Here is a 27,610-nt window from a genome sequence, read left to right on the forward strand (position 1 = left end):
TGTGTCTATCCCTCTCCCAATTTATATTATACGTTTTAATTCAAAAGGAATTGGACGCACAGTAAAGTGAAGCTTAATAACAAGATACAAAATGATCTGGAGTTAAGGTCTTAATCATGTGGGGTAATGATTAGAGACATTTCCTTTGGAAAAAGTTGGGCACGTTGCTGGGGTGCCTAGCCAGTGTCACCTTCTTCTTCCTCCCCTTTGGAAATGACCCCAATTCCCTCCTATCTAGTAATGTCAATTTCAGGCTTGACCGTTTAAGGCCCAAACCATCCTGATTCTATAAATAAATGTGTCAGGCTTAAGCCTGACTAGTTTATAAATTGGTTATTCTCGGTGCAAGGGTGCAACTTGATGGGTGTCCCACCAAGATCGGCTGATTATTGGACTTACACATTTAAGCCCAATTATAGCATTGTTTACTCAACTCGACATGTTTAAAATCCGATTAGAATTGTTTAGCTTGATTAAGGGCCAATACCTAACTGGAGTTTATAAGAAAAAAGACAATGCCTAGCATATGAGGCCTGATTACATAAATGGGACAGTAACGGTGCGTGGTCCTAAAATGGGTATTAGGCTCAACTAATTGACACACCTACTCTCGTCTCAGCCTCTACCCCAACCTTATTTTTAGGCAATGGAACCTTGCTAGTCTAGCATTCCCTCAATTAAAGACAGTTGGGCATAAAATATTCAATGCATATGGGGGTAATTAGATCTTTTCACATCCACCTCTGTCTAGGCGTAGAGAGTGCTTAGACGGGCAGGTGTTTTTCTATTTCTCTGTTTATTTTTCCCCTTAAAATCCTTGATTTGAAAATGTCACTTTTTCTTTCCTTTAATTTCCGGAGCTTTCTCTTCATTCACTTTGCACCCAAACAGAACCTAAATTTTATCCAATTGCGAAGGCAAAGCCGCAGCCAAGCCAACTCTTTTATAAAAGCCCCTCTACTCTGGAGTTTACCTCGTTCTCATTCCTTGGCACCCTAGGGTTTTACCAAAATCTTCGTTTCTCTTCTCACTGCGCTAAAAGCTTCAAACTCTCGATCCAACCAAAATCACAGAGATTCGAAGGTAATGGCCGGAACTGGCGTGGGTTTTTTTATTACATTCGATCATCGAAATATGTTTCGCGGTCTTCTTAACGATTCATACCATCGATTGATTTATAGAAGATGGGAGAGACGAAAGACAACGTTGAGACTTACGAGGAAGAAGAGCTTATTGATTACGAAGAGGAAGACGTGAAGGCACCTGATTCTGTCGGAGCTAAAGGCACCGGTGATGCAGTCAAGAAGTAAGCTTCGGCTCTCTTTTCATATTCTGTTGTGGATTAATCAGGGAAAACCTTGCTTGGTTCTTGTCCTTTACTTTTCTACTTGGTGTTGTAAAGATTGACGATTCGATTTTCTTCGGTTCACTGGTTGATTTGACGAATTATACTTTTGGCCAAAATCCATTAATATATTTTTAATCTCTTTTTTTTTTTTGGGTGCAACGCAGAGGCTACGTTGGGATTCACAGTTCTGGATTCAGAGATTTTCTATTGAAGCCTGAACTTCTTCGTGCTATCGTGGATTCAGGATTTGAGCATCCTTCAGAAGGCAAGTATTTAAACTTTTTTTTCCCTCTAATTTGATGATCGAAGGGAGAGAAACATAATGTTTTATACTTTTAGTTGAAAATTAACATGCGTGTTGACGTAGCTTGCTGTTGTCTGTATAACTATTGTAGATTATTGTTGATGAGAATCGAACCAGAGGCCTTTTCTGAGTGTCTCCTAGATCTGTTAGTCGTTGCGGTCCCTTTATCTCTATTTACAAGTCTAACGGGAGGAAAATCTAGTGCATTCTTTACAAATGCTTTTGGTTTCCTACTTTCGAAGCTCGAAATTGTTTTCAGAATGCTATTTACTATGAGGGGGCAAATTCGTGAATTCCCAGTTACAATTGGACTACATCAAGGATTTTCTTTAAGCACTTATTTGTTTGCACTTGTCATGGATGATTTAATCCAGAACATTCAAGAGAAGTTTTCGTGGTATATGCTCGTTGCTGATAATATTGTTTTGATGGAGGAGACGAAAACTGGGATTAACGCTAAGCTGAAGCTATGGAGATCAACCTTGGAATCAAGAGGTTTTAAATTAAATAGCATAAAGACAATGTATGATGTGTAGCTTTAGTCACACTACGATGGATAACAAACGGTGAGTATTAAGAAGAGAAAGGTTTTGCAAAGTGATCATTTAAGTATCTGGGGTCAATCATAAATAAAGACGGTGATATAGAGGATGATGTTTCACAGAGTATTAAAGTGGGATTGATGGTGTGGAGAGGTGCGTCTGGGTGTTGTGTGACCAACATATTCCTTCAAGGCTTAAAGAAAAGTTCTATAGGATGTCGAGATGTTGGGCAGTTAATAAGTGTCTATGTAGCAAAGATGAGGATGTTGAGATCGATGTGAGGCAAAACTAGAAAGGATAAAGTAAGGAACGACCATACTATGGCTGATTTGAGAGTTACCATTTAAGGTGGTATGGTCATGTTCAACGGAGGCATGTGGATGCGCTAGTAAGGAGGAGTGATCTGATTCAGATTGAAAGAGTTAAAAGAGTTAGGGACAGACCTAAAATGAACATTGGAGAAATGTCTTGTCCCTGAGTATGACCTCGAATAGATCCGATTGGAGGGTTAGAATCCATGTATCCAACCCCATTTAGGTGAGTTTTTACAGTGTTTTATATCCTTTTTTTTTCCCCCCTTTTTCTGCCTTTGATCGGATCCATGTCACCAACCCCATTTAGTTGGGATAAGACTTGAGTTGTAATTAAAAAAAAAAAAATGGTGTCTATTTTTCTTCTTTGTTGAAGTGCTTATTACTAGTTAACATGCACTCAATGCTAGATTACTTCTTTTTTTTTTAATTGGTAAGGTGTGTTTGATTTCATTGAGTTGATCAAGTAAACCTTTTGTGATGCCACAAAATTTTCATTCGAGACACTTGTTCACTGATTTAAAGATTTTTACAATATCGGGTTCTCTATTTTTAACTCCCATCCCCACCCACTCACCCATCCTGCTCCCACCCCAAACCACCCCCACCCCCACCCCCCAAAAAAAAAAAATTCTTTGTAAGTTTATGGGGTTGAAATTTCAGCCTTTTTATTTGTGAATGTCCAGGTAATATACTACTTCCATACTCCTTGTTTTGGAGGAAAAAATTCATTGGTAAACATTTCCATTAAAAGGCTCAGGAAGGTCATTTGTTTCTTACTGAGATTCCCCAACTCCAATTTTGTTCGGTTCTCCATCAGTGCAACACGAGTGCATCCCTCAAGCAATCCTGGGGATGGATGTCATCTGTCAAGCAAAGTCTGGGATGGGAAAGACTGCTGTCTTCGTTCTCTCAACCCTGCAACAAATTGAGCCTGTTGCTGGTCAAGTTGCTGCGCTTGTTTTATGCCACACGAGGGAATTGGCTTACCAGGTTTTTATTTTTATACCTAGTGCCTCTTCTATTTTTGTGAAGTTCTTGGTGTTGATAAATTATTTCTTCTAAATTAAAAATTACTTGTTATTGGCTTGTAGATTTGTCATGAGTTTGAGCGTTTCAGCACCTACTTGCCTGACATCAAAGTTGCTGTATTCTATGGTGGTGTAAACGTCAGGACTCACAAGGATTTACTTAAGAATGAATGCCCTCATATTGTCGTTGGGACACCTGGGAGGATACTGGGTTTAGCAAGAGATAAAGATCTCTCATTGAAGAATGTTAGGCATTTTATCCTTGATGAATGTGATAAAATGCTTGAGTCACTGGGTATGTATTTGCTGGTAGATTCCAATTTTGAACTACAATATGTGATCCTTAAAATTCTAAAGCGTGACTCCAGTCGAAATGATTGCTTGTCACCATCTTATCATGGCTGTTATCTGCAGACATGCGGAGGGATGTGCAGGAGATTTTCAAGATGACCCCTCATGATAAGCAAGTTATGATGTTTTCTGCGACACTCAGCAAGGAGATCCGCCCTGTTTGCAAGAGATTCATGCAAGATGTAATATTCTATTGCATAGTATACCTTCAGTTTATCCCGTTTTCTGTCAGAGATATTTCAACCTCTAGCACCTTCAGTCATGTCATCTGCAATGTGATTGACATAGATACTATTTTTTTTTAATTAAATATCATTTAGAAGCCTGGGGGATGGTTCGTTTAAGAATCACATCTGACCCCTTTAGTTTAAACAGTAAATAGTAAATGCATTGGCCTCAAAATCAAGTGGTGCTTCTCCTTGTCAAATTTTATGCTGTTCTCATGTCTGTTAATTGTAGAGTCAAGCACAGAATGTTGTCTACGGAGTTACTATGTCAGTTGGTGGTAGTCTGAAATTTCATTAGTGCAAGTAGTGAGGTTTTGTGAGGGTGTAAGATGATATCTCTGTGAATGAGAAGGCTCTAGCATACTTGGGATCTGTTCTTCATTGATTCGGTTTTTGGATTCAGTTATCTTCAAGTAGATGCAACTAATCTGCTCTTATCTTACTTGTGTTCCCTTCCAGCCCATGGAAATTTATGTGGATGATGAAGCCAAGTTGACCTTGCATGGCCTTGTGCAGGTAGGGCATGACATCTGTCTGTGTTTAGTTCAGTTATATTTGTAAGTTTGTTTCCTCACTTTTTATTGTTCCTGGCAGCACTACATTAAACTGACTGACTTAGAAAAAAACCGCAAGTTGAATGATCTTCTAGATGCATTGGATTTCAATCAAGTGGTCATATTTGTTAAAAGTGTGAGTAGAGCATCGGAGCTGAACAAGTTACTCGTGGAGTGTAATTTTCCATCCATTTGCATCCATTCTGGAATGTCTCAGGAAGAAAGGTTAGTGTTCTTTTATTCCCATTTGTTCATTCTAGCAATTTAGTTACACCATCTTCTAAATGATGTGGTTGCTAGTGGTTGATCTTCAAATATCGTGGTTTAATTACCACCTACATCTCCTATAGAGTATTCTGGTGCTGGTTTTTCTCCTTTTTACACGAATATCAACATTGCATGCTTTTTTTTTTTTGCCGGTTGTTATATTATAGATGGCACTTTCACTGGATTCATTGTGGAGATTTTGTTTACTTGTCAAAGTTAATTCTCGCTTTTGATTGGAGGACGTAAATGCCAGATGGTGAATACATCATCGAAGCTGTTTGGTGCAGTCCAAGCAAACCCCAAACAAAAGAGAATAATAGCTCCATAAGATCCTTGTGTCTTTGCGGTGTATAAATAATCCTTTTGGATTCATTCTCCATATTGTACTTGTTAACGTTCTTGAAATATACCAGTCCACGATCCGGGTCATTGGATTCGACTTGAAATAGCCTCAGATGATTCAGAAAGGCCCTAATCCAACCTCGGCTTCCAAAATCCTGATGTAGGTCATTTTAGGTCACTGGAGTGAGAAAATTCCCATCATAAAAGACAAGTGGCAATTCTGTAAATTTTGATAACAAGGACTTTTTAGGCAAGCCAAGAAACATAGTCAAGGACGCAAAAGTAATTAATTTGAAAGGAAAGGATATTTCTGGAACTTGAAACAAAGAAGGGAATAACACAACAAAGTAGGGCCTTTGTGCAAATAATAAGAATCAGGCCCTTATGTGTTGATATGGAAAGTATTCTTCTTCAGTCTTGGAATCGTGTGATGGCTTTTCATGACTCAACTCAGATTCGACAAGGGAGAAGAAGTATCTTAGAGAATTTCAAATCAATCATTAAACTACCTAAGGTCCTAAACCCATTTCTATATCCTACCAAAACAGAATTTTTTATGCATACCTATTCTTGTGGGTGTCTTCCTTCGCTTAGGTAACAACAACTCTCTCCTTGTCATTGAATCTTTGTGACTTCCTCTTATTCTCTCTCTTCTCCTTCTCTCCATGATTTGGCTGAATGGGGTGCTCTCCTCAATTCGACTAGGGCTCCTGATCAGACCAAGGTTCAAAGTATTGGGTTTGGACCCTTGGGAAGACCGAAATTCTAGGAAATTTTGAGGAAACCACATAATTTTTTCTGGTTTGGTGGAAACTTTGGTTTCGACTCCCAAAAATGTGTCTTTATTTGCCTTTTTTTGTGGAAGTCTTATTTTAGACATTTCTAACGCATTTACGTAATTAGTTTCATGGAAAAAACACTTAAAATCATACTTGTGGTGTGAACCAAAGTTTGCTAATGTACATTGAGTCGTTGACTAAAATTATACTACATAGTCTACATTATATGTAGTCTACAATCTATATAGGTACATAATTATGAAATACATGAATAAAATTTGAAAACAAACAAAACATTATGCAAAGGATCCAAGATAAGTAATAATATTACATAATTGTGAGTTCTCAAGTCTCAAGTCTCAAGTCTCAAGTCTTCAACATTCAACACACTAAACACACTAAACACTCAAAAAGTCAATTCCAAGTAGAGTGTCTAGACAGTTCCAGTCCATGAGCTGCGTATCATTGCAAATGTCGTAGCCGCTCCTCTGAATGCATCACATATGAGTCCCATGATATGTTTTGGGCTCATTTGTTTTGGTAGTCTGTCACTGACCATCTATATAAGATGAATCAACACCAGCTAGGTATCCCGGCCTAGGGAGTGGCTCTGCCATAGGATGTGGATGTGGCACACAAGGTTGGGATGGATACCCAAAGATAATGTCAACAAAAGATTACCCACCTTAGGTAGATTTCGCAAGATCCAAGCTTAGATTTAAGTTTTTTGGGCATAAGGAAGAAATCTTGAATGTTTTTCCAAGTTCCCACTTCACAGAGTAGAAATATGAGGAGAGAGTCGGAATTTTGAAATGAGAACACTTGGTTTCCCATTTAAGCATGTTTTATAAAGGTTGGTTTGACCCAAAAGGTCAGACCCATTTATCCACTAAAAAATTTTCACATTTCGGTCTATACCCATCAAAAGTAAGGCTATATGGTATTGGAGTCCTGGGATACTGTCGAAATGTGGGAAATTTCGACGGTATTGCTCGAGCTCTTGAACCATGGATCAGACTCTACTACTAAAACAACTCTACCTCCTACTTCCTTTGTTATATAACTCCAATAAGATAAAACAAAAAAAAACAAAAAAACAAAAAAAAAACAAAAAAAAAAACAAAAAAAAAAAAAAAAAAAAAAAAAAAAAAAAAAAAGAAGGCAAATTACGTGGTTGGCCCCAAACAATAAACATATCCCCTACATGCCCCTATTGGACCAATTGTATGCAACCGCATCAGCCCTAAGTCAGAAATGGCTTTGTATTGACCTTGATTCAGAGAAAATGGGTGTATTTTGGTGTAATTAAGCCTTAGGTTGGGTTACATGTGTGTTGGGCCTTGGATCCAATTGGTTTTCTTTTTAATAGACAACTTTAATATTCCTAAAATATGGGTGGGAGGTAGGAATACGGGATTTACTTTAACAGTTAGATCTAGTTAAAGTATAATTTTTGTTTTAATTATTATTAAATTGTTTTTGTTAGGCTGGAATAGTTCTCTATGAGTCGAGCCTTGTTTTAAGCAGCTTTTCCTTTATTTTATATAGAATTTCAGTCAGCTAGATTACCTCCATAACAAGATATTGGTTCTTCTTTTGGTTCTTTTATATAAGCTTGTAAGGAGCGATGTTGGGCCAGTAGGGGCCGGGAAGGATCCCTAAGACGAACTCAGAGTTACTGGGGAGGGAAAGAGGATTCGCACAAGAGAAAGGGGGGAAGAAGAGTCACACACATACACTAGCCCGTAGGCTCTTTACCAAAACCAATCTTAAATCATTCTTTTCAATCTGTCTAAAAACTTGTCCATTGGTTACATACTTATAGGAGAAAACGATCTCAAAATAGAAAGCAAAGAGAAACCTATTCGACTAAGGAATAAACTCAAATTAGGAAACAAGTAAACCGATTTCACTCCTACTCTAAGTCCTACTTAAAATAGAAGATTACATAATATTCCTAAATAAATAAAGCTTCCTAAAATCCTACTGATTCTAAAATCTCAAATATGGATTTGGTTCATCTATCTAGATATCTAGATGGTTTTAAATTGGCCCATGGGTGTGCACCTAAATCAATACCCCCGGTGTTGAGATTGTAAAAGGGTAACAATAACTATTCACGAACGGGGGTCAATTGCTTCTTGTCTGAAACACGAATAAAATCCAAAATATGAAATTTGGGACGTCCATTCAAGTCTAGAAAATCATAGGGTAGTATGAATCATTATAGGGAATAGTTGGCACTGCACTGATGTCCATCATTACTTGATCCACAATCTTCTCATTGTTCATTGTTGTTACTTGTTCCACAATCAGGCGATCTTCCTCTTGTGTTGATCCATTAGGCTCATCTTGTGACTGCACTGTCAGTATTTCCATTTTTATTCAACCGATCCATGAAGAACAAATGTTTGAGGCATATGGAAGGGTTGAAGGGTGAACAAATTTGTTACAATCAAGGGTGCCAATTCGATCTTCCAACCAATCTTGATCTAATTTAATAATGCATTGGGACGAATCAAACACTTCACAAAATGCTCTATCACAATATTGTGAAATAAATAATTCAGCAAAGAAATAAGCCTTAGACCTTAATAATATTTTGATCGGTCTTCGATAGCATATCCACCACAGATCCCAAGACAAAAGTTTTGTTTGCCTCTCATCAATCAACAAATTAGTAGGTCTTCCATTGGGCAATTGAACTCTGAACTTGAACACAAAAGATTCCTCGTCCAGGTTTGTATTTGGAATTGTCATCGGCCCACTGTGGTAAGAGAACACTTGAGACGAAGGCTTAATGGCAAAACGATGAATAATTGGAAATATAAAAAGGGTGGTAGAATGGTAATTATAAGGGAAAACAATTAGAATTCCACTATATCACTTATGGGTGGGGGGTATACTTGGAAGGTAAGTTAGAAAATAGGATATCGGGGGATACAAGAGAAGTGCAGGGGTAATATGGGAAATGAGGGTTTAAGAAGACTTCTTCTTGTTCGGTGGAGACTTGGGGTTTTCTTCGACCTCTGAAGAGAGTCCGTCTTCTTCTGGGACACGAGACTAATGGAGGTGGAAGTTGCGACTTCGACCAAGGAGGAGAGACTTGCGGCGGGAGCTTTGTAACCAGGTATGTTTGATTTCTCTTCTTTGAAACTCTTCGTCTCTCTCTCTCTCTCTCTCTTTGTGCTGTTGGCGGAACCCTTGAATAGGGAAGGCTTCGATTGAGGCAACAAGGGGGGGGGGGAGAAGGAGAGGTCACACGACCACTACTTGCTCCTATCCGGCACCAAAACAATTCATTCAAATCATTCTTCAAAAACATGTCAATCGATTACAAGAATATCACTATTTAAAGACTCAATAGAACCCTATTTTCCTATCATGAAATTGAAATAAATTAGGAATGTAGCTAAAAGGGGAAAAGGATCTCCTAATTACTTCCTAAGATCTAAACTAATAAAATTAGAAACAAAATAAAGGTCAAATTAGAAATTCCTACTTACCCTAATATCTACCAAAATAAAAAGATTACATAGATTTCCTCAATATAAAATAAAATCCTAAAAATCCAATTGGACCCGGTTCATCTTGGTCAAGATTTCCAGATTGGTCAACCCAGTTCAGTCATAATTCTGCATCAAGGAGCTACAGCCCTACCAATGAATTTGATGAATGGAAATTGGTTTTTGCCTTTTGGTTTTGTGAGATTCAGAGGTCTCTATATTTTGGTGATTTAGTGGGAGACCTAGTCGTGATTCCAGTAAGGCCTGGTGGTGATTTCAAGCTGGGTTTGGTGGGATGCTGGCCCTAAGGATCAGGTAGGATTCCTAATTCATATCCCTTTCCTTATCTTTTTTCTTGTTCCAATCAATTACCAGGTCAGATACGGAAAACAAGAAATAGAGCTATTTTCCATCATAATGATCCAGATTTGTCTAGCACTATATCTTTTTCCTACATCTACATCTCAGTTGAAGAAGGCTGTGCTTGTATTGTTCAGCAAGGGTGCAACACAGAGTCTATTTCTTATATCTTCCCTTCTATTCTGACAGAGCTACCTACTGAGCACTTCATTGTACACACTGACGATGCTTGGAATGCACGGCTGAAACATGGTTGTATGGGTGTGATTATAAGGAACAATTCTGGTCTATTATGTCTGCTAAAAACTGGTACTGGTTTATCTGCTGTTACCATGGAGGCAGAAGCAATTAGGGATGGTTTACTCTGTCAAAAGTCGCAATTTGTCAGTGTTGGTTCTTTCTCCCACCCACCTTTTGTCGGGCAGTGGTGAATGCTCTTAGTAATGCTGTATCTTCCTTGGATTGGACTACAATGACTATTGTTGAAGATATATTTCTTTTACCTTCTTATTCTTCTGTAGTAGTATTTTTGTTTGTTCCCTTCAATTCCAATAGAGAAGAGATACTCTTTCTTGTAAATTTTGCTCATCTTGGGCAGGATTTCTCCTCAACTGATTTCTATTAATAACATAATTTTTGTTTTTTAAAAATAAAATTACGGGGTCAGAATGTCAGATCATTCTATTTTCTACCCTGCACATGGATATCTCTCACTTTACTTTTAATTCAGTTTTTCTATCATTATACTATTCTGTTAGCTGATACTCTGATCTATTCTTGTCTAGTTTCCTATTCTGTTACTGGTTCTAGTTCTGCTTTAATTCTATTTTCAAAAACCTTTCCTTGATTGATTTCTGGTTTGCCTAGTTGAGTTGACTTAGAAAATTATGTCCGTCTTGATTTTAGAGCATTGTTCTGGCTTTGTTATTTAATGGTTCCTGTTAATTCTGTCCTAATCTATTAAGTTTCCGCCATCGATTCTTACAAGTCGTAATTCAAGTTGGTTTTCTTAAATCTCAGTTTTCTGGATCTGAATTCATATTCTGATTTCTGTTTAGTGTCAGTTACTGATCAATCATTATTGCTGTTCATTGCTAGTGTCTATTTAAGTTTTAAATTTCTGTCAACTGAATTCAGCAATCCTGGATTTCTGATCTAGAGTCTTAATCACAACAAGATTTCTTCATATTTCAGAATCTAGTTGAATTTTGCAGGATTTTTCCTTATCCCATAACCGACCGTTCACCGGAACTTTGGCCAAGTCAGATTTATCTTTATTCTGTTATTCTTTATTCTGTTATTGGTTCTCTTTTGAAATCTGGTTTGTCCTTTTTCTTGCGATCCTGTCATAAGCTGATCTCTTAGTGAATCTCACTGATTCAATTTTAGTTCTGCATTAAAATCAAGTCAACTTAGTTTCGATTTTATCGTCATTTTTTTTTTTTGTCCCCTCCTCCCATAGTTTTTAAGGTGGTAAAGCGACGGAGGCGTTTAAGGGTCTTTCGGAGCGCCTTAGCGATAAGGCGGGCATATAACGTCGCCTTATTGACTAAAGCGTTCCTGTGTAATTTTTTATAAAACCAATCTATTTGGCTCAAATCTTAGTTGAATCTTATTACTCATATGTTAAATAAATATTAAATATTCATATTCATACCAATGTAAGATATTTATCAAGAAAACAAATCAATAAAGTGAATAAACTAAGTTCATCTTCATCAATCATCAATCATCAATCATATTAACATATAATATAAATACATAATTATGAAACAAAATTATAAATATAAAGAAAAGAAGACATAAAAAATACAAGTATTTATTATAATTACCTCTATGATGTCAAAATGAGTGCCTAAGCCCTAAGGTCATCCACTATATTTCTACTCCTGTCAAAGAAGAATGAAGCTCACCGCTGCCGGAGCAAAATGGTCGTCTAGATCAGTGGTTCTTCCTTGTTCCTTGATTCCTTCTCAAAGCCCTTTCTTAAAACTCTTGACAAAGTCCAAACCCTGTTTGTGAATCGTGTTTTTGTTTTGTGTGTTTTGGTTATTTTTGGTGGAGTAAAGTTGATCCCATACATCTCAAGTGTTAACAAAATCATACACCTACTAATAAAAAAAATCTATATTTGGAATTTTCATCAAGTAATTTTAAAATGTGTTAAAAAAAAAAAAAAAAACCCATAAGGCGCCACTTCACGTAAGACGGAGCACTGCCTTACCATCTCTAGACCGCATCAGCGCCTTAAAAACTATGCCCCCTCCCCTTTTTGCCTCTAAAAGACATCTAAGCCCCTTCTATACCAATCCCAAGCATCACTACAATGTGTTAACCCTTGAGAGATTTTTGAAGATTTTGAGAGTTTCTTCATGACCAAGTCCCCTTCGACGTAATCTTCATATTTCTATGTACACAGCAAGGCAAAACTTTCTCAAGTGAGCCAGCTGGATAAGAATCTCTAGCCAAATCGTTCAGTTCTTCTACTGGGAGTTTTTTTTCTCTTCTGATTTGCCATTATTATCCACTTGGAGTGTTGATGTGACAAATATGATCATTGGATGGATAAAGCATCGATTGGATTGTTTAAATGCCAAATTTCTTAGTCAATCTCAACGAAGCATAACTCTTGAATTGTTAGAGAAACCTGATAGTTTTTATGCGTGTTGGAGCTCAGATGGGAGACCCTGGGGTTATACGGTGTGCCACTGCCATCTCACCACTTTCCATGTGCAAGTTTCAGCGTCACCTATTTGAGGTTTTAGGGGAATACCAGGGTATGCTTTTGTTAGTTTGGGGTAGTCTTTTGAAGAGTTTGAACAGGATGTACAACATGCACTTCCATATTCTTCTCCCTTTTGATTGAATGAGGTTTCATTTAGATTCGTGCAATGTCTTGTATCAAAATTTAACGAGGTTTGCCCAATATTCTCGCTAGTTGACTTGGAATTGTGTGTGGAGAAGGTTTTGTGGGTATTATAATGGAAGGATATTCATTCAAGGTCCGTGCATATTATAGTTCACATGTTGGTTTCTTCTGTAAATGACATCGCAAACAATTTTGTTGAACAAGGGTGGTTTGCCAAGAACTTGTTGATTTGTGTCCAAAGTTTGTTTTTCTAGAATCTCTTACTTTTGGTTTTGTTGCAGCTTTTCTTTGGTTTGGGGTGTGGCTTTTGGCTGTTTGCCTCCTTTGGGTTGTACTGTTCTTTTGCCTTTCTTTCCCTGTTTTCCTTATCCTGACGTTGCATACTTGCATGTGATGTGAAGGTTGACACGGTACAAGGGTTTTAAGGAGGGGCATAAAAGGATTCTTGTGGCAACAGATTTAGTTGGCAGGGGAATCGATATTGAGCGTGTCAACATTGTAATCAACTATGACATGCCTGATAATGCTGACACGTACTTACACAGGGTATGCTCTTTCTTTTTTTTGGGGGGGGGGTGTGGTGGGGTGTAAAAATCAGTTTTTTTTTTTTTTTTCTTTTCACCTAGTGTTAATGAGCTAATGATGGCCTCATCCAATTAAGCACTACTATATTGTTTCTGCAGGTTGGCAGGGCTGGTCGTTTTGGTACCAAAGGACTTGCAATCACGTTTGTCTCATCTGCTTCTGATTCTGATGTTCTTAATCAGGTTCATTCTGCTCTTTTGCAACTTTGCATTTTTATATCATTGGTTATATCCTATGTATGTACACATGAACTGTTTCATTTTTGTGCATGAATCTCATCGTGTTTCCTGTATTGGGAGCAGGTTCAGGAGAGATTTGAGGTGGACATAAAGGAGCTTCCTGAGCAAATTGATACCACCACATACAGTATGTTCCTTGCTTTTTATATCCTACATTCGATTTTTTTTTTCATGTATGGGATTAAACCGACTCATCTTTGGTTTGCTTTTTATGGTAATACTAAACTGATACTCCCGAGTACCGATGATTCAATGACTATTGGGTTTTGGGTCTTGTATAAAGGGATTACCTTGAGACAGTTTCAATACCAAGTGCATGAAATCATTTTTGGAGAATGTTGTTTAGTATCTGGCTGTTTGGGATGAATTGTGGACTGACAAATATTTTGCGTTGTTTGCAGTGCCATCATGAAAATACCTGCTGCAACAGTGTGTCCTATGTTAACAGAAAGGCGGCACCTTATTCGACTTAAAGTGAACAATTCTATAATAATATTCTACTCTGGTGGTTACCTGTGGGGTTGAAATGATCATTAATGAGCGCAGGTATTCTGACAAATGTTTGTGACAAACTTTGTGTCCCAACAAAATAGCGAAACCCAACATATTACTGTGGCCGTCTTTGATGAATGAAGCAGAGGACTTAAAGTTGATGTGCAAGGGTGCATCTGAATCTTTTTCTTGTGATGCCTTGTATGTTCAATTTGACTACTAGTTTTTAGGGTATGTTTGGGATAAGGTTTTGGATATATTGCTGTAAGCTGCGTTTTCAAGTCTTCACACGTAACACCTTTGATTTTGATTTTGATTTTGATTTTGATTTTGATTTCATTCAAACATTGCACCCCCCAGATCCTGTGGCACACGTAGATATAGATGAGATTCAAAACCTTGAAAGTCTATTTATTATATGTTTAACTTGTATTTGTCATTTCATCTAATTTGCAAGGTAGGACTCTTTTAATGTAAACCAGAAAATGGGAAAAGGACTCAGTAAACGCCCCTTCACATGCCTTCTCTCGTTAGTTATATATATCAGTATTAGGTCTGTTAAGTGATGTCATGTCAAGGTACTACAGAAGAAGAAATTGCAAAACCGATCAAATTTATCGTGGTTAACTGTATTCTGAAATATAGAAAAATCATTGGCTTATTAAATTATGAGACGTGAAAAAGATTCAACAAAAGACAAATAAATCCACGATTCATATCTTGGATAAATCAGTCAGATTATCTAAACCCAAATGTCCAATGCGATGCGTTCTTTACGTTGTGTTGAATCCTTTTAGTAGTGTTACCAAAAGAAAAAAATATATATATTTCTTTTTAATGATTTGTTTTGCCATGTAAAACAAAGACCACACTGCAGAAATAAAAAAAATCTTGCTACATAAAGTTTTTTATCCGATAATATGTTTTTTTTCCTAGAAAAATCTAATAACCAAACCCTTAAAATCAAGGGAAATTTACTGCGCCACCCGTTGGAGAATACTACAATGATAAAATCACCCCTTCTGTTTCACCAAATTATTCTCAGACCTTCTACTGCCAGTCAATGTTAAGTGTGGAGTTAAAATGACCATTATACCCTTACCATTAAAAAACTTTTGTTTTCACCATTATACCCTCCCCGTCCCTTCCAATCTCTCCTCCGCTTTCCTTGAACAACTTATTATCTCCGACGTTAACCTCACCGGAACTATCACCGTTGATATTGGAGACTGCCCTTCGCTCACAATCCTTGACCTCAGCTCCAACAGTCTTGTGGGTAGCATTCCTGTAAGTATTGGTAAGCTCAGGAACCTCCAAGACTTAATAGAAGGGAATAACATTAACATACATATTTGCTAAATCTCCATTCAAGACAAAACCAGGTCAAAAACACGAGATGGAATAATTCGTTTACAGAAACCCTAAATCCACAATAAATAGGACTACAAAATAAAACCCTAATATGGCTGCAACTTGTGACTCAAAGATCTTAAGAAAGGGACGGAACGGAACTAATCCCAGAGATTTGAAGAAGAAAAAGGTAAATTTCTATCCATCTACAAAACAAGTTCTTCTTGAATAGATTAGTAACAATAGGAGGAGATATAAAAGCATAAAGATTCTCATCCCACCATATCATGGGTAAGATTCTAGCCGAGATTGGGAACCGCATTAGCCTTCAAAATATTCTTCTCTTAGAGAACCGTCTTGGGGGTTCTTTACCACCGGAGCTCAGAAAACTGTCTAGCCTGCAAGTCCTTCGTGCTGGAGGGAACAAAGATGTTGTCGAAAAAATCCCAGATGAAATTGGTGATTGCGGAAACCTAACTGTATTGGGTCTCGCAGACACCCAAATTACTGGGTCTTTGCCTGCTTTCTTCTCTTAAAAAACCGTCTTGGGGGTTCTATGCCACCGGAGCTCGGAAAACTGTCTAGCCTACAAGTCCTTCAAGTCGGAGGGAACAAAGATGTCATCGGAATGGGACAAAAAACTATTGATTTCGGTAATGAAATATTAAATTATGGTAAGGGTATTTTTGGTACTTCCTATTTCATAAGGGCATTTTGGTATTTGAAATAAAATATAGTTGTTGATGTCATCAACTATAGTTTATTCCTTAAAGGTAACTGACGATAGGGGGTCTGAGAATAATTTGGTGGAACAGAGAGGGTGGTCTTATCATTGTGGCATTCTCCAGGGGTGGCGCGATAAATTTCCCTAAAATAAAAATGGAAAAAGAACTTTGTAGAGGAGTCTTGTGTCTAGTTTCTCCTCCCAAAACAAAGGATAGAGATGTCTTTACACATGGGGAGGAGAGAGACATTTATTTCCCAATTTAAAATATCCTTCGGAAAGGGGGACTTCCAAAAATCCCGACTGGTAACCAACTGCCCATTTCTAAACAGAGGGGGCAACAACATTCAAAGGTCTAAAAACATGAATAATATAGCAAGACTCAAAACAAGTTTGTAGGACTTGAACATCTGAAATGATGGATGAGATCTCAAACAGAGGATGAAACCCAACCTCATGTAGGATTTTAACAAGAACCATATAGCCTGAATGGCACACAACATGCCTAAGGCCATCTTGAAGACCAACTTGAAGGGTCAATCTAAGCTCAAGAGCCTCTTCAACTAGAGGAGAGCTAGGGAACAAGTGATTAGAGGCAACAAGACAAAGTTGTCTAGTAGCATCAAGAATAATGCACCCTAGCCCCATGGCTTTAAGCCTCGCCGAGTGTGTTGCATGTGTGTATATGAGATAAGATTCCACAGGAAAACCACTATGGATGTTTGCTTTCTATTAGAAAGTCCAAGAACCTGAAGTCCCTAGAAATAATGTCATAGTTTCCTCCAAATTTCTATTCACCATAGAGATCCAATCACTGAAAGAGGGCAAGGTAACTCTGAAGACTCTAGCATTCCTCTACTTCCAAATCTCCCACGCAATAGGGCATGAGCCAAGAAAAACCTATGTACCTCTAGCTTTGTGAGACGTGGAGTTCTTCCCCATTCAATAATCCACTCATGCATGGGCCTACTAGAGGTAGTAGCAAGTCTAAAAGTGACACAAGAAGCAAACCATGCTTGTTGGGTAAAATGGCATTTAAAGAGGTTATGCTCCACTGTCTTAGCTGCTTGAGGTTAACCATAACTCCTATAGCTTTTAAACAAGTTTTCCAAATTGCACGTTTGAGTTCCACAAGATTTTGCAAACTTCCTTGGAGATAGAGCTTACCCTAACCTTTGATTTGGAGAGAGGAGGGATCAAAGAATCTTCAAGTCTATATGTGGATCTAACTGTGAAGATGCCATTTGGGTGGGGGCCCCAACAAATATGGTCTTGATGACCTTCAGTGTTAAGTGGAATTATAAGAATAGCTTCCACTTCATTTTGCAAGAAATAGACTTCTCAATTTAGCAACATTCCATTACATAGTCGAAGTAATGATATCTGAAACCCTCTAATCAGTACAACCAGGAGGCCTAGGAGAGTGTACTAGTGTACCCTATATCCATCTAACGTAAGAATCCCAAGATCTTCTCAAATAAGAATAGAACTGCCATTTCTAACGATCTATAGAAGACTTTTATCTAGCAAGTTTCTACCTCTCGATATGCTTCTCCAAGCCCATGAAGGATTGTTTCCCAATTGTGCCTTAGTGAAAGCTCCATATGAGAAATATATACTCTGAAACAGTTTCACCCATAAAGAGTTTGGGTTCTTCAACATTGGTCATCCCATCTTTGCAAGCAAAGCCACATTCTTTAGTTTCATATCTCTCAATCCAAGACCACCCTCTAGCATAGGTTTGCATAGATAGTCCCATCCTACCCATTGAAGTTTCCTCTAATTTTTTTTTTTTTGGCCCCATAAGAACCTACATACTGCCTTATTTAAATCATCTAATAAATCCTCTAGAAGCTTGAAGTGGGTGATGGTATAGGTAGGGATTGAGGTTGCCACTCACTTTAAAAGACCTTTTCTTCTTGTAGAAGGTAGCAATCTTAATAAGGGTTCTATCTTTTGTCTCCTGGAAAGCATCTACTTTACTCTTTCCAATTTTTGAGGGAGGGCCCCAAATATTTGTCCAGCTTAAGCATACTAAGAATCCCCACAATGTTGGCAAAAATACGCCCTAAGCCTTAATGGCGTCTTAAGACAAAGAACGACTGAAGGCTTCTGAAAATTTACTGTTTGCCCACATTTTGCACAATGTTGGGCTACTAAATCTCTCCGCTTCTTGAGATAATTGTGGGTAGCATGCAAGAAGATAAGATAATCATCAGCAAAGAACAAATGAGTGATTTGTGGACTGCCCCTTTTAACAACTATCCCTTGTTGTCTTTTTGAGGCTATCGTACTAAAAATCAAAGATGTAAGGCACTCTATGCATGAAATGAATAAGTTTGGTGAAAGAAGATCTCCATGTTGAAGGCCTCAAGATGATTGCAAAACTCCTTTTTGAACCCATTTAATAGGAATAAATAAGACATTTTACTGAACATTGAAGGAGAATATGCACTCATTTCTCACATAACCCCAATCTCAGTAGAATAGTTGATAAAAAGCTTCATTCTATTCTGTCATAGGCCTTCTTCATATCAAGTTTAAATGTAACAAGGTAATCACCACCAATTTAGAAACAAGCTTCTTAACAACCTGACTTTTTTTTTTTTTTTTTGGGGGGGTGGTGGGGTGCCGGGGGTGAGTTATGTGGGGGCTTCAGTGCCACTCTTCTATGCTATGTTCAATCAGACTCCTATCATGATGCCATTCCTGCTACATGTGGCAGTTTCTGGATTAGGAAAACCAGACTTGTCTCACCGAATCAAAGCAACCTGACTATGGCAAACCATGCCTACAAGCCAATGGCATATGATCCATGGTCTTAAATCTCAGTGTCGGTATCCGAATCAGTCTCGGCCAATACCATGTCGGTCATATCAGAGAGTTTTGCCCCTCATTTTTAATTAAAAAAAAAATCAATTTCTAGACAAATTTACCATTAACGAAGAACTGTCTGACCTACAACAGGATTCCCCCCCCCCCCCCTCAATAGGTAGGTTAAACATTTTATTAACCCTTCCCTCCCAAACTGGCCACTGCTCAATTGGGAAGGCCCGAAGGGTCCCCACCCATTTTCCCTACTCGGTTATGTTTTTGTTAACAAACCATAACATCAAGGAGAGAAACCAAAGCCAATAAGTTTTTCAATCCCAATCCTCCAATAGTGTTCATAAATTTTAGGGTCTTTCCAAACAATGTACAGAATCCTCTAACCCATGTTAACAATACAAAGGGCTGGCCCCCTTAAATTACAGAGTTTCTTGATAGCTATTATGGTTGTCCTAAAACAAATCAACTGACTTTCCAACTATAAAACATGAAATATCAAATCGACAAAACACGGGCCTTGTACATACAAATGTATGCCATATGCCAATCACCTGAAAGAACATAAGATGTACGAAGTTACAGACAATGAGAAGCGTATGAATAGACTTTTTTAGGTAAATTGTGGCAGGTTTTACCTCCTCCAGAGAGCTTAGTGATGTCGTCCTCCCTCTGTGGGATCGGATTGTCGTCATCATATTGAATCCATTTCCCTGGAACCAACAGCCATTTTATTAATCAAATTTACAGATGTACATCATGGATTTCCAATTCATTGGAAATGGAGCAATTTGGTTTTCCCTAGAATCATGACTAACCATTTTCTTGTTTGACCCAAGCAACATAATGCCCTGAGTCGGCACTCCTTCCCTTGTGGGTAAGCACAGAAACCAATTCATATATTCCACTCAAGTGAACTCGTTTCTCGGATGGAACACCTGAGACATGGAAACCAAGTAAGCAAAACCAGTATTGGCAATTGATAATAGATTAAGTACAAAGTCTGTGAAATAAATATAACTGGCTTCTTCAGCTCACCATTCTACAGACATTTTAAGTGCAAAACAACCCAAGAAAGAATCCCTTACTTAACAATGGCAAATATCTAGGAGGTGTTTTACCTTCTTGGGTAGCAGCACTAGATGGTTCTCCACTTGCATTTGATGATCCCTGTGGGCAAGTAGAATATCAACATGGTAAAGCATTCAGTACAAATTGATTCACAGCAGTAGTCGGTTATTATTCTCTATTTAGCCAGTGTCAACACAAGATCATAAAATGTAGCAGGAATGGGCAGTAACCTCTGTCTGAAGCACCTTCACATCGTTCTCCATTGAATTGCTGTTCTTCTCACTGGTCTTCAGCCCAAACTTCTTGCTTTCTTCCTCTCTCAGAATCTAAGTATTGGATGCCAAGGATGTGAACATGCACATAGATATGTGCCAAAAGAGGGAGACAAAGGGTGAAGTATGAGTCAGCCAAATACACTGTGATCTCTATATGATAGTTGGATTTTATCAAAAGAAGGAACCCATCAGGAAGAAAATAGTACCTGGCGAGGAGCGTCCAATTTTTTGCGGAGTTCATCAGAACAAAAGTCATAAACATCCAACTCCAATGGGTAATCCACTTTCTGGAACAAAATACATTTTTTTAAAATTCTATATATTGACATACTATTCATGTAATAACAGAAACACAGCGAACCGCAGAATGAATGAAACATATAGGTGGGACTCCAGATAATTATTCAAGGTGATTCAAGGTTTTGTTCTCACTATTCCCATATGAGGTTAACATTCTCAAACATGAAGTCCAAACAATGCTCTGGAAACTCATTCAAGTATATAATGTAGAAAATGAAATTACCCGCAAAATCTTTGCCTTCTGATTTGACTCCCTCTTCCAGAAAAAGCGGACGAACTGAACAGTTAAGTACCTGCAAGTTGAAAAACCATGGGCATGATCATCTTTCAGCAAGAAAGCTGCAATATAATATCAACAGAGATTTATATATCTAAATAAAGGATTAGATCCGGGAAGTACAGACAATTTTGTCGGCTTTAGTACTCTAGATAATTTTTGTGAGATCATCTAAATACAGCAGAAGACTGTAAGTTCTTGCCTTGGTAAGTCATTAATACGAGACTCCTTCAAGTAAATTGCACTACGGCCCAAGGAAGGAGAGACTTTCTCCAGCTCTGACTTTAGTCCCTGCATGGAATCCGCCACAGCATAAATGGAAGCTTAAGTAGGGAAGCTCAAACCACCTTCAAATACATTTAACTTGCCACATGTATTATGAAGTTGCGTAGTGGAATATCCTAATGCAGCAAAGTAATTTTATGTACCCCCCCCCACCAAAAAATAAAAAAGGGGGGGGGGGGGGGAAGGTTAAATCCAGAACTCAAGTAAATTTTTAATGATGATAAATACAATAAAATAAAAAAGATCCATCACATGCATACAATATGTGCATCAATCTCAATTTTTGACATAGAAACGCCTGGTGTGGATGTTCCCATGTCAGCACAATTGATCATCAACTGGCACATTTATGTTAGTCCTCCAAAAGATGGATCTACTTGGCCATAAAAAGCACCCCCCCCCCTTCCCATGTCAGCACAATTGATCATCAACTGGCACATTTATGTTAGTCCTCCAAAAGATGGATCTACTTGGCCATAAAAAGCACCCCCCCCCTCTTCCTTGATGTCTCAATTGCATTTTAGATTAGCAATAATACTTACATGCTTTAAACCCTCATGCAAATGGTTGACCTCATGAGATATATGGCATTTAAGTGAGTAAACTGACTCTGATTCTGAGGTTTCTTCACCACTTTCTGCACAGTGGACCCTGGAAACAGAAAAAACTTATGAATGGCTACAAGTTTCTAGCATGAACCTAATTCTGTGCATATCCAATAAACAGTGTGCATAAGAAATAACATTTACATTGCAATAGAACTCCAAATGAAAAAGCAAGCTCTTCAATGAACTTGTGCAAAACACACTGTACAATTTTTAGAATTCACAATTTTCATTCATGACCATTGAGAATGAGTAGAATATCCACCGCCATTGAATCACGGAAGCAAGAAGATCAGTCCTCACCTACAAAGTTAATTTCTCTTTACTTGAACCTGTCATCTTCAGGCAATTTTCAGATCAGATTGATTCCAAGGGTGGGAAGCACTCAAAAGACAGTTATGCAGATAAATCAGAGAATCTGGTGGTGGTGGGTTTTCTTCTAAGATAAAAGGAAAGAGACTACTAGAAATGGAGCCGTAATGATAGGAAAGAAAGGTAATCACAAGGATGAGGGGAAGGGTGAGAGAGAGGGAAACAACATCAATATTAACTAAAACAAACTAATTTTCCATTCCAAAATTCCATAAAATCTTGTAGGGTTACAACCCTTATTTATAAAGACCAAATAAACAATTATCCCTTCAAGTTACCCAAACAAAAACCAACTTAAACTGATCAATTACGATATAGAAGATGTCAAACAACATAAACCACTGACTAACAATAAGACATAAAATACTCAACTAAAAAGGACCCGTTCTAGATTACACTAACTTACTTAACAGCACATGGAATCTGTAGAATTAAAAACCAAAACATGGGCTTATAAAAGAGGCCAATTAACGTCAATAAACCCCAAAATAAGAAACCGAAGGTCCATAGAACCCAACTATGGGCCAACATAAAGTCTTCTGAGGCCCGATCGGACAATCTTGACTATATCAGACAAGATTGATAAGCTAAGAAATTCTAGACCATTAATCTCCACAGACAAAACAGAGAAATATGAGGAATATTTAATACCTGCTGACAAGATCAACACCAAAAAGTGCCTTCAGAGTCTCCGGATTATCTCTGCAAGGAAACACTGCACAATTAGCTAATTTAAAAGGAAGAGCAAAACAGGAATTTGCGGACCACGGTTAGATATATACCCCACACCATCTCACAGATCAAATTTTAGCCCGAAACAAGCACAGAAATGGTAAAAAGTAGGCTTCAATTTCTATAAATCACAAGAAGCGATTCATGGGAGTGTAGTCTAGTGACATTTTTTTCACTTTTTCACTTACTTTGAAGCATGGTTGTCAAGGCATCTCTTTGGCAGCGGCATGGCGTCCAGGCACTACAAGAGGGGCTGGGAGTTGATCGCTTTTCTGTATACACAAAAGACAACTGCCTTGTCCAGCCTTGGGACCTGGGCAGTCACCCTTTTTTTTTCCTACTTAAAATGATTTAATTGATTGATTCCTTTTCTAACTTCATTATTGGCTTGTGTACAGGGTTACCATACTCATCACTACATGGAATCAGAGGTTATATATGTAGAAAACAAGACAAGAGACAGAGACGCAAAACCCTCAACTATTCCCTTCAGGAGATGAAACCCACATCTCCCTTCTACTCGGCTCCAGTAACAGTATCCCCACTATTCCAGCTCCAGTTCCAAGTCAGCAAAGGTAAGTCGTTTCTTCTTCTTCTCCTTCCTCACTTTGCTGCTTTACTCTTGTTCTTTCTTTCTTCTCCTTCTTCGTCATTTCCATTTTTTCTTTCTACATTTCTTCACTGAACTGTTAACACGGGAATCTTTTTTATTTACCTTTTCTTTCTTCATTGCTTGAGGTGTTATGGTCATGTTCAACGGAGGCCTGGGGGCGTCCCAGTAAAGAGGAGTGATCTGATTACAATCGAAGAAGGTAAAAGATATAGGGGCAGGCCTAAAACGACCAAAGGGGAAGTTGTGAAAGATGACATGCATAGTCTGGGCCTTGTCCCAAGTATGACCTCAGATAGAGCCTATTGGACGGCAAAGATCCACGTTTCCAACCCCACTTAGCTGAGTTTCTCCTGACTTGGTGGTCTGTTCCTCTTTCCTCTTACCTCTTACTTTCTTCTCTCTTTCATTTCTCTTCTATCATTTCTTATTTTCTTCTCACCTCTTCATTTCTCCTTTTCTGTTTGGACCTCTGTTTTCCCTACTTGTCGCCAACCCCATTAAGTTAGAATAAGGATGAATTTGTTGTTTCTCCTTCTTCTTCTTCATTTGTCTGTCAGTTTGTTTCAGGTTAGCTATTCTGATTCTGCCCTTTTTTTTTCCCATTTCAACTTCTCTTCCCCGTTTCTCACATTCTCTTCTGTGCTATCATGTGCTGGTGCTGCTGCCTGTTAGTCTATTGCTGTACATATACTGCAGTGCAGTGTTACAATTTACTGAACTAAAGTTTTTAGCTTTTACTGCATGTTAGTTTATAAAAGTTTGTTGTGAAATGTGAACAATTTGTCAGTTGTGCTATTTTTCAAAATTGGCTTCCTGTGACTTGAATTCAAACTCTGATATAACTTAAAACAGGATGTATTGTCTTTGTTTGTGAGAACTCAATTCTGACTCCTAATTTAATTATTAAAGTTAATTACTGGATATTCTAATATTTCTTTCTTGAAATGGAGATCTGTTTGTCACTTTGTCACTTCTGATTTATGATGGTTATGGTCTTGAGTGGATGGTGTTTCTGATTCATTGTTGATTGTTCTATTTATTTAATGACTAATATATATATATATATATATTTTTTTTTTAATGAATGGTTTTTTTTATGTGATATTAATTTATGGGAGAGGGTTCTCCAAGCAAGTGGTAGAGAGGAATGTACCATTGAGGTGTGGAAGAACAGTTTCATACATAGGAGGGCAGCAAGGTCATTTTCTTTGAGGAGGAGAGAGATAGAGAGGGTGCAATCGTACCCTCCCCTGGCAACTCAGAGAACCTTTTTCGCTTGATTTATTTATAATGTTTCTGATGTAGTTTGTAGTCAGTGACTCAGTCTTCTACCATATTGCATTGATATGGCTTCTATATTTATTCTTGATGTGGCTTAAATGTTGATTCTTAATGTAACATATACGCAAAATTATACCATTGGTATACTATATATGATGGATACATAAAAAAAATAACAATAAATAAATACTAAGACGCCTAGGCAACACTAAGCGCTTAGCTGGCCCACCAGCACCTTCAGTCGCCTTGACAACTATGCTTTGAAGGCACTTCTATTACTCATGTCAAGCTGAAATTTCACCAGTGAAATGGGTGTGGAACCTCTATTACATGGACCCAACCTCATTTGTCCAATTCTTCGTGCAGCAAGGTGGCAGCAGTGATCAAATGTCAATAAACTTTGATATAATCAAGATTCAAGAGTACTAAAAGAACCAGGAAAACCAATTTTTATTTTTTCCTTTTTTTATGAATAAAATAATTCATTACTTAGAAGAAAGGAAAGAATATACTAGGGCCCCAAGGAGGAGGGAGAGACTAACAAGAAGCCAAGAAAAAATGAACAAAATCATCACCCAGGGGGAGGGGGCAGCAAGATGGATGGGGGAGACCCTAGGACACAACAATGAGCATGTTCCTTAAGGAATCCCTTCTATTTTAGAGGGGGTGGGGAGAAGCAAGTTTAGAGCTAACATCGAAATAGATGGCATTCCAAATCTTATCGAAGGATCGAGAGTTAGAGGTCCATCTATGAAGATTCAGCTCCATCTAGATGTGGTTGATGGAGGCACAAAAGGCGAGTTTTCCCACAATGTAACAAATGGAAGAACCTGCAAATGACATATCAACCCAATCCACTCTCTACCAAGGGGGAGAACTCTTCTCCTAGTAGGCCAGAAGCTACCAAGGACTCTCTTCTAGATGGCAGAGAAGAAAGGGCAGGAAAAAAAAGTGTCATCCTGATACAGATACAGCTGCACTTACCTGGTTGGACCAGCATGACCGGCTTTAGAAGCCAAGAACCAAGAAGAACTGGTCCAACCCAGGTTTTTGGTTCAACAAGGGTTGGAAGTAGTTTGGTTTAATATGAAGTCTTTTATTTTCTCAAGTTTGTTTTGGGTAGAATACGTATGAGATAGAGAAGTAGGAATCTGTTACAGTGTCAGAGTCTAAGAAGGAGTCTTATTATTTTCTTTTAAATACTTGTATATACTCAATGTTTTGGACAGAGTGAATTTTATTTTAGAATTACTTGAATTTGTGCGTTGTGTGTGATCCCCATCCCCCTCTTTATGCGATTTCCCCTTTCTCCCCTAGGGCTACCCCATCAATTTGGTATCAGAGCCGAAGATCTCCATTCCCTTTCTTCCTTCCATCTTGTTCTTCCCTTCCCCATTCATTGTTTTGGTTCTACCGAGACTGAGAACAAAAAAAAAAAGAGGTTCTCTCTTACCCATCATTCCCAATTGAAACCCCAACCCCTCCCCTGACCTTTCGAGCAAACCCCCATCGCCCTAGGGTGTCTCCAGCAGCAAAAAAAAAAAAAAAAAGAAGAGCAATCGACGAAGAGAAGAAGCAGCAAGAAACAGAGAATAGAAGAAGAAGACGAGACGAGAGCGGAACAAAACCAGAGAAAAAAAAAAGAATCGAAGAGAAGCAGCAACGAGAGCTACCATAGAACCAAAAAAAAAAAACCCCCCATCGTCACTTTCTGTCTAGCAACTTCGATCGACCCCTCTAGGGTCCTGTAATTCCGCCAGTAGCAACCAACAAGAGAACAGAAGAAGAAAAGAAAAAGAGAAGACGGAAGAAGCAAAAACAGAAGAAGAAAAGAACAGAAGAAAGAACAGAAATCAGAAGAAGAAGATGAGACGAAGAAGAAGAGAGGCGGAGACATACCTGTTCTCGACATCTTCCCTAGTTGAGGTTTCCATCTCTAGAAGGACTCTTCTCCTTTTGTCGGTAACAGCCTTTTCTCTTTTTTACTTTCTCTAGTTTTCTGATTTTCCCACTTTGCCCTCTCTTTATCCTTTAATTCCTTTATCCCATAAATTTTTCATTGTTCCCAATTATACCCCTGCCCCACACATGATACCCCTTTGTGGTTTAAATTGAATTTCAAGTATTTACAATTTTGCCATCCCTGCAAAAAATAATAATAATAATAATAAATAAATAAATAAAAAAGACCAAGGTTATTTACCATCCTGCCATTGCTCTTTAAACCTCCATTATTTACTATTTGGCCATCATACTTGAATGTAATCTTGCCTATCTCCACCATTGTAGCCAATAGTGAAGTTGTTCAACAGCTGAACACCTATAAGGGAGAAATTGATGCAAAATTTGAAGCTCTCATTACCGATGTCACTTCCCTTAAGACAATGATGGAATCCATGTAAGTTTCTATGAGATCCATGCAAGCTTCTATTAATAGAGGAAAGATTCCCATTCGATATGGGGATTCTTCCAACACCACTCCACAAGATCCATCACTACCACTACCACCATATCATACACCGCCACCACCACCTCCACCACCATATGGAACTAGTAGATATAATGATGGAGCAAAAAGAGCAGCAAAATTGGATGTCCTTGATTTTTATGGAAACAACAATCCAGAACTGTACCTTGACTGGATTCACAGTTTAGAAAAGTTCTTCAGATGGTACGGGTTGACTGAGGCCCAGAAGATCCTATTTGCAGAGGCCAAACTGAAAGGCACGGCTCGAGTCTGATGGATCAAGCAACAGAACCGAACCTAAGGCATTAGTTTAGTCACCACTTGG

The 27,610-nt window shown here is 38.2% G+C and overlaps 2 protein-coding genes across 4 annotated transcripts in view; one reads left to right on the forward strand and one right to left on the reverse strand.

Annotated features, from left to right (window-relative positions):
- The first annotated feature begins 924 nt into the window (after positions 1–924).
- Positions 925–14,423, forward strand: LOC122064390 (DEAD-box ATP-dependent RNA helicase 15-like). Of its 2 annotated transcripts, none has more exons than XM_042628108.1 (12): positions 925–1,083; positions 1,182–1,306; positions 1,513–1,613; positions 3,326–3,498; positions 3,600–3,831; positions 3,951–4,069; positions 4,574–4,630; positions 4,709–4,893; positions 13,193–13,337; positions 13,475–13,558; positions 13,679–13,742; positions 14,017–14,423. In XM_042628108.1, the coding sequence occupies exons 2-12, from the start codon at positions 1,185–1,187 to the stop codon at positions 14,025–14,027; spliced, it is 1,293 nt and encodes a 430-aa protein (XP_042484042.1). In that variant the 5' UTR covers positions 925–1,083; positions 1,182–1,184; the 3' UTR covers positions 14,028–14,423. The 2 variants fall into 2 exon arrangements, with proteins under 2 accessions (XP_042484042.1, XP_042484043.1); XM_042628109.1 differs by having other exon boundaries at positions 928–1,083; positions 1,185–1,306.
- Positions 14,424–19,302: 4,879 nt separating this feature from the next.
- The window catches only part of LOC122064389 (ubiquitin carboxyl-terminal hydrolase 6), a 37,546-nt gene continuing 29,238 nt past the window's right edge, over positions 19,303–27,610 (reverse strand). The window contains exons 9-18 of one of the 2 annotated variants that reach the window (XM_042628107.1): positions 22,844–22,894; positions 21,758–21,866; positions 21,133–21,221; positions 20,877–20,946; positions 20,560–20,640; positions 20,324–20,404; positions 20,129–20,177; positions 19,826–19,945; positions 19,646–19,720; positions 19,303–19,561 (exon numbers count right to left, since the gene is read on the reverse strand). In XM_042628107.1, coding sequence (XP_042484041.1) covers positions 19,506–19,561; positions 19,646–19,720; positions 19,826–19,945; positions 20,129–20,177; positions 20,324–20,404; positions 20,560–20,640; positions 20,877–20,946; positions 21,133–21,221; positions 21,758–21,866; positions 22,844–22,894 — 781 coding nt within the window. In that variant the 3' untranslated portion in view covers positions 19,303–19,505. Of the gene's footprint in view, positions 19,562–19,645; positions 19,721–19,825; positions 19,946–20,128; positions 20,178–20,308; positions 20,405–20,559; positions 20,641–20,876; positions 20,947–21,132; positions 21,222–21,757; positions 21,867–22,843; positions 22,895–27,610 lie in introns of both variants that reach the window. The other variant, XM_042628105.1, reaches the window with a different exon arrangement.

This window comes from Macadamia integrifolia, unplaced genomic scaffold (assembly GCF_013358625.1).
Source record: "Macadamia integrifolia cultivar HAES 741 unplaced genomic scaffold, SCU_Mint_v3 scaffold164, whole genome shotgun sequence".
In the NCBI taxonomy this organism is placed as follows: domain Eukaryota; kingdom Viridiplantae; phylum Streptophyta; class Magnoliopsida; order Proteales; family Proteaceae; genus Macadamia; species Macadamia integrifolia.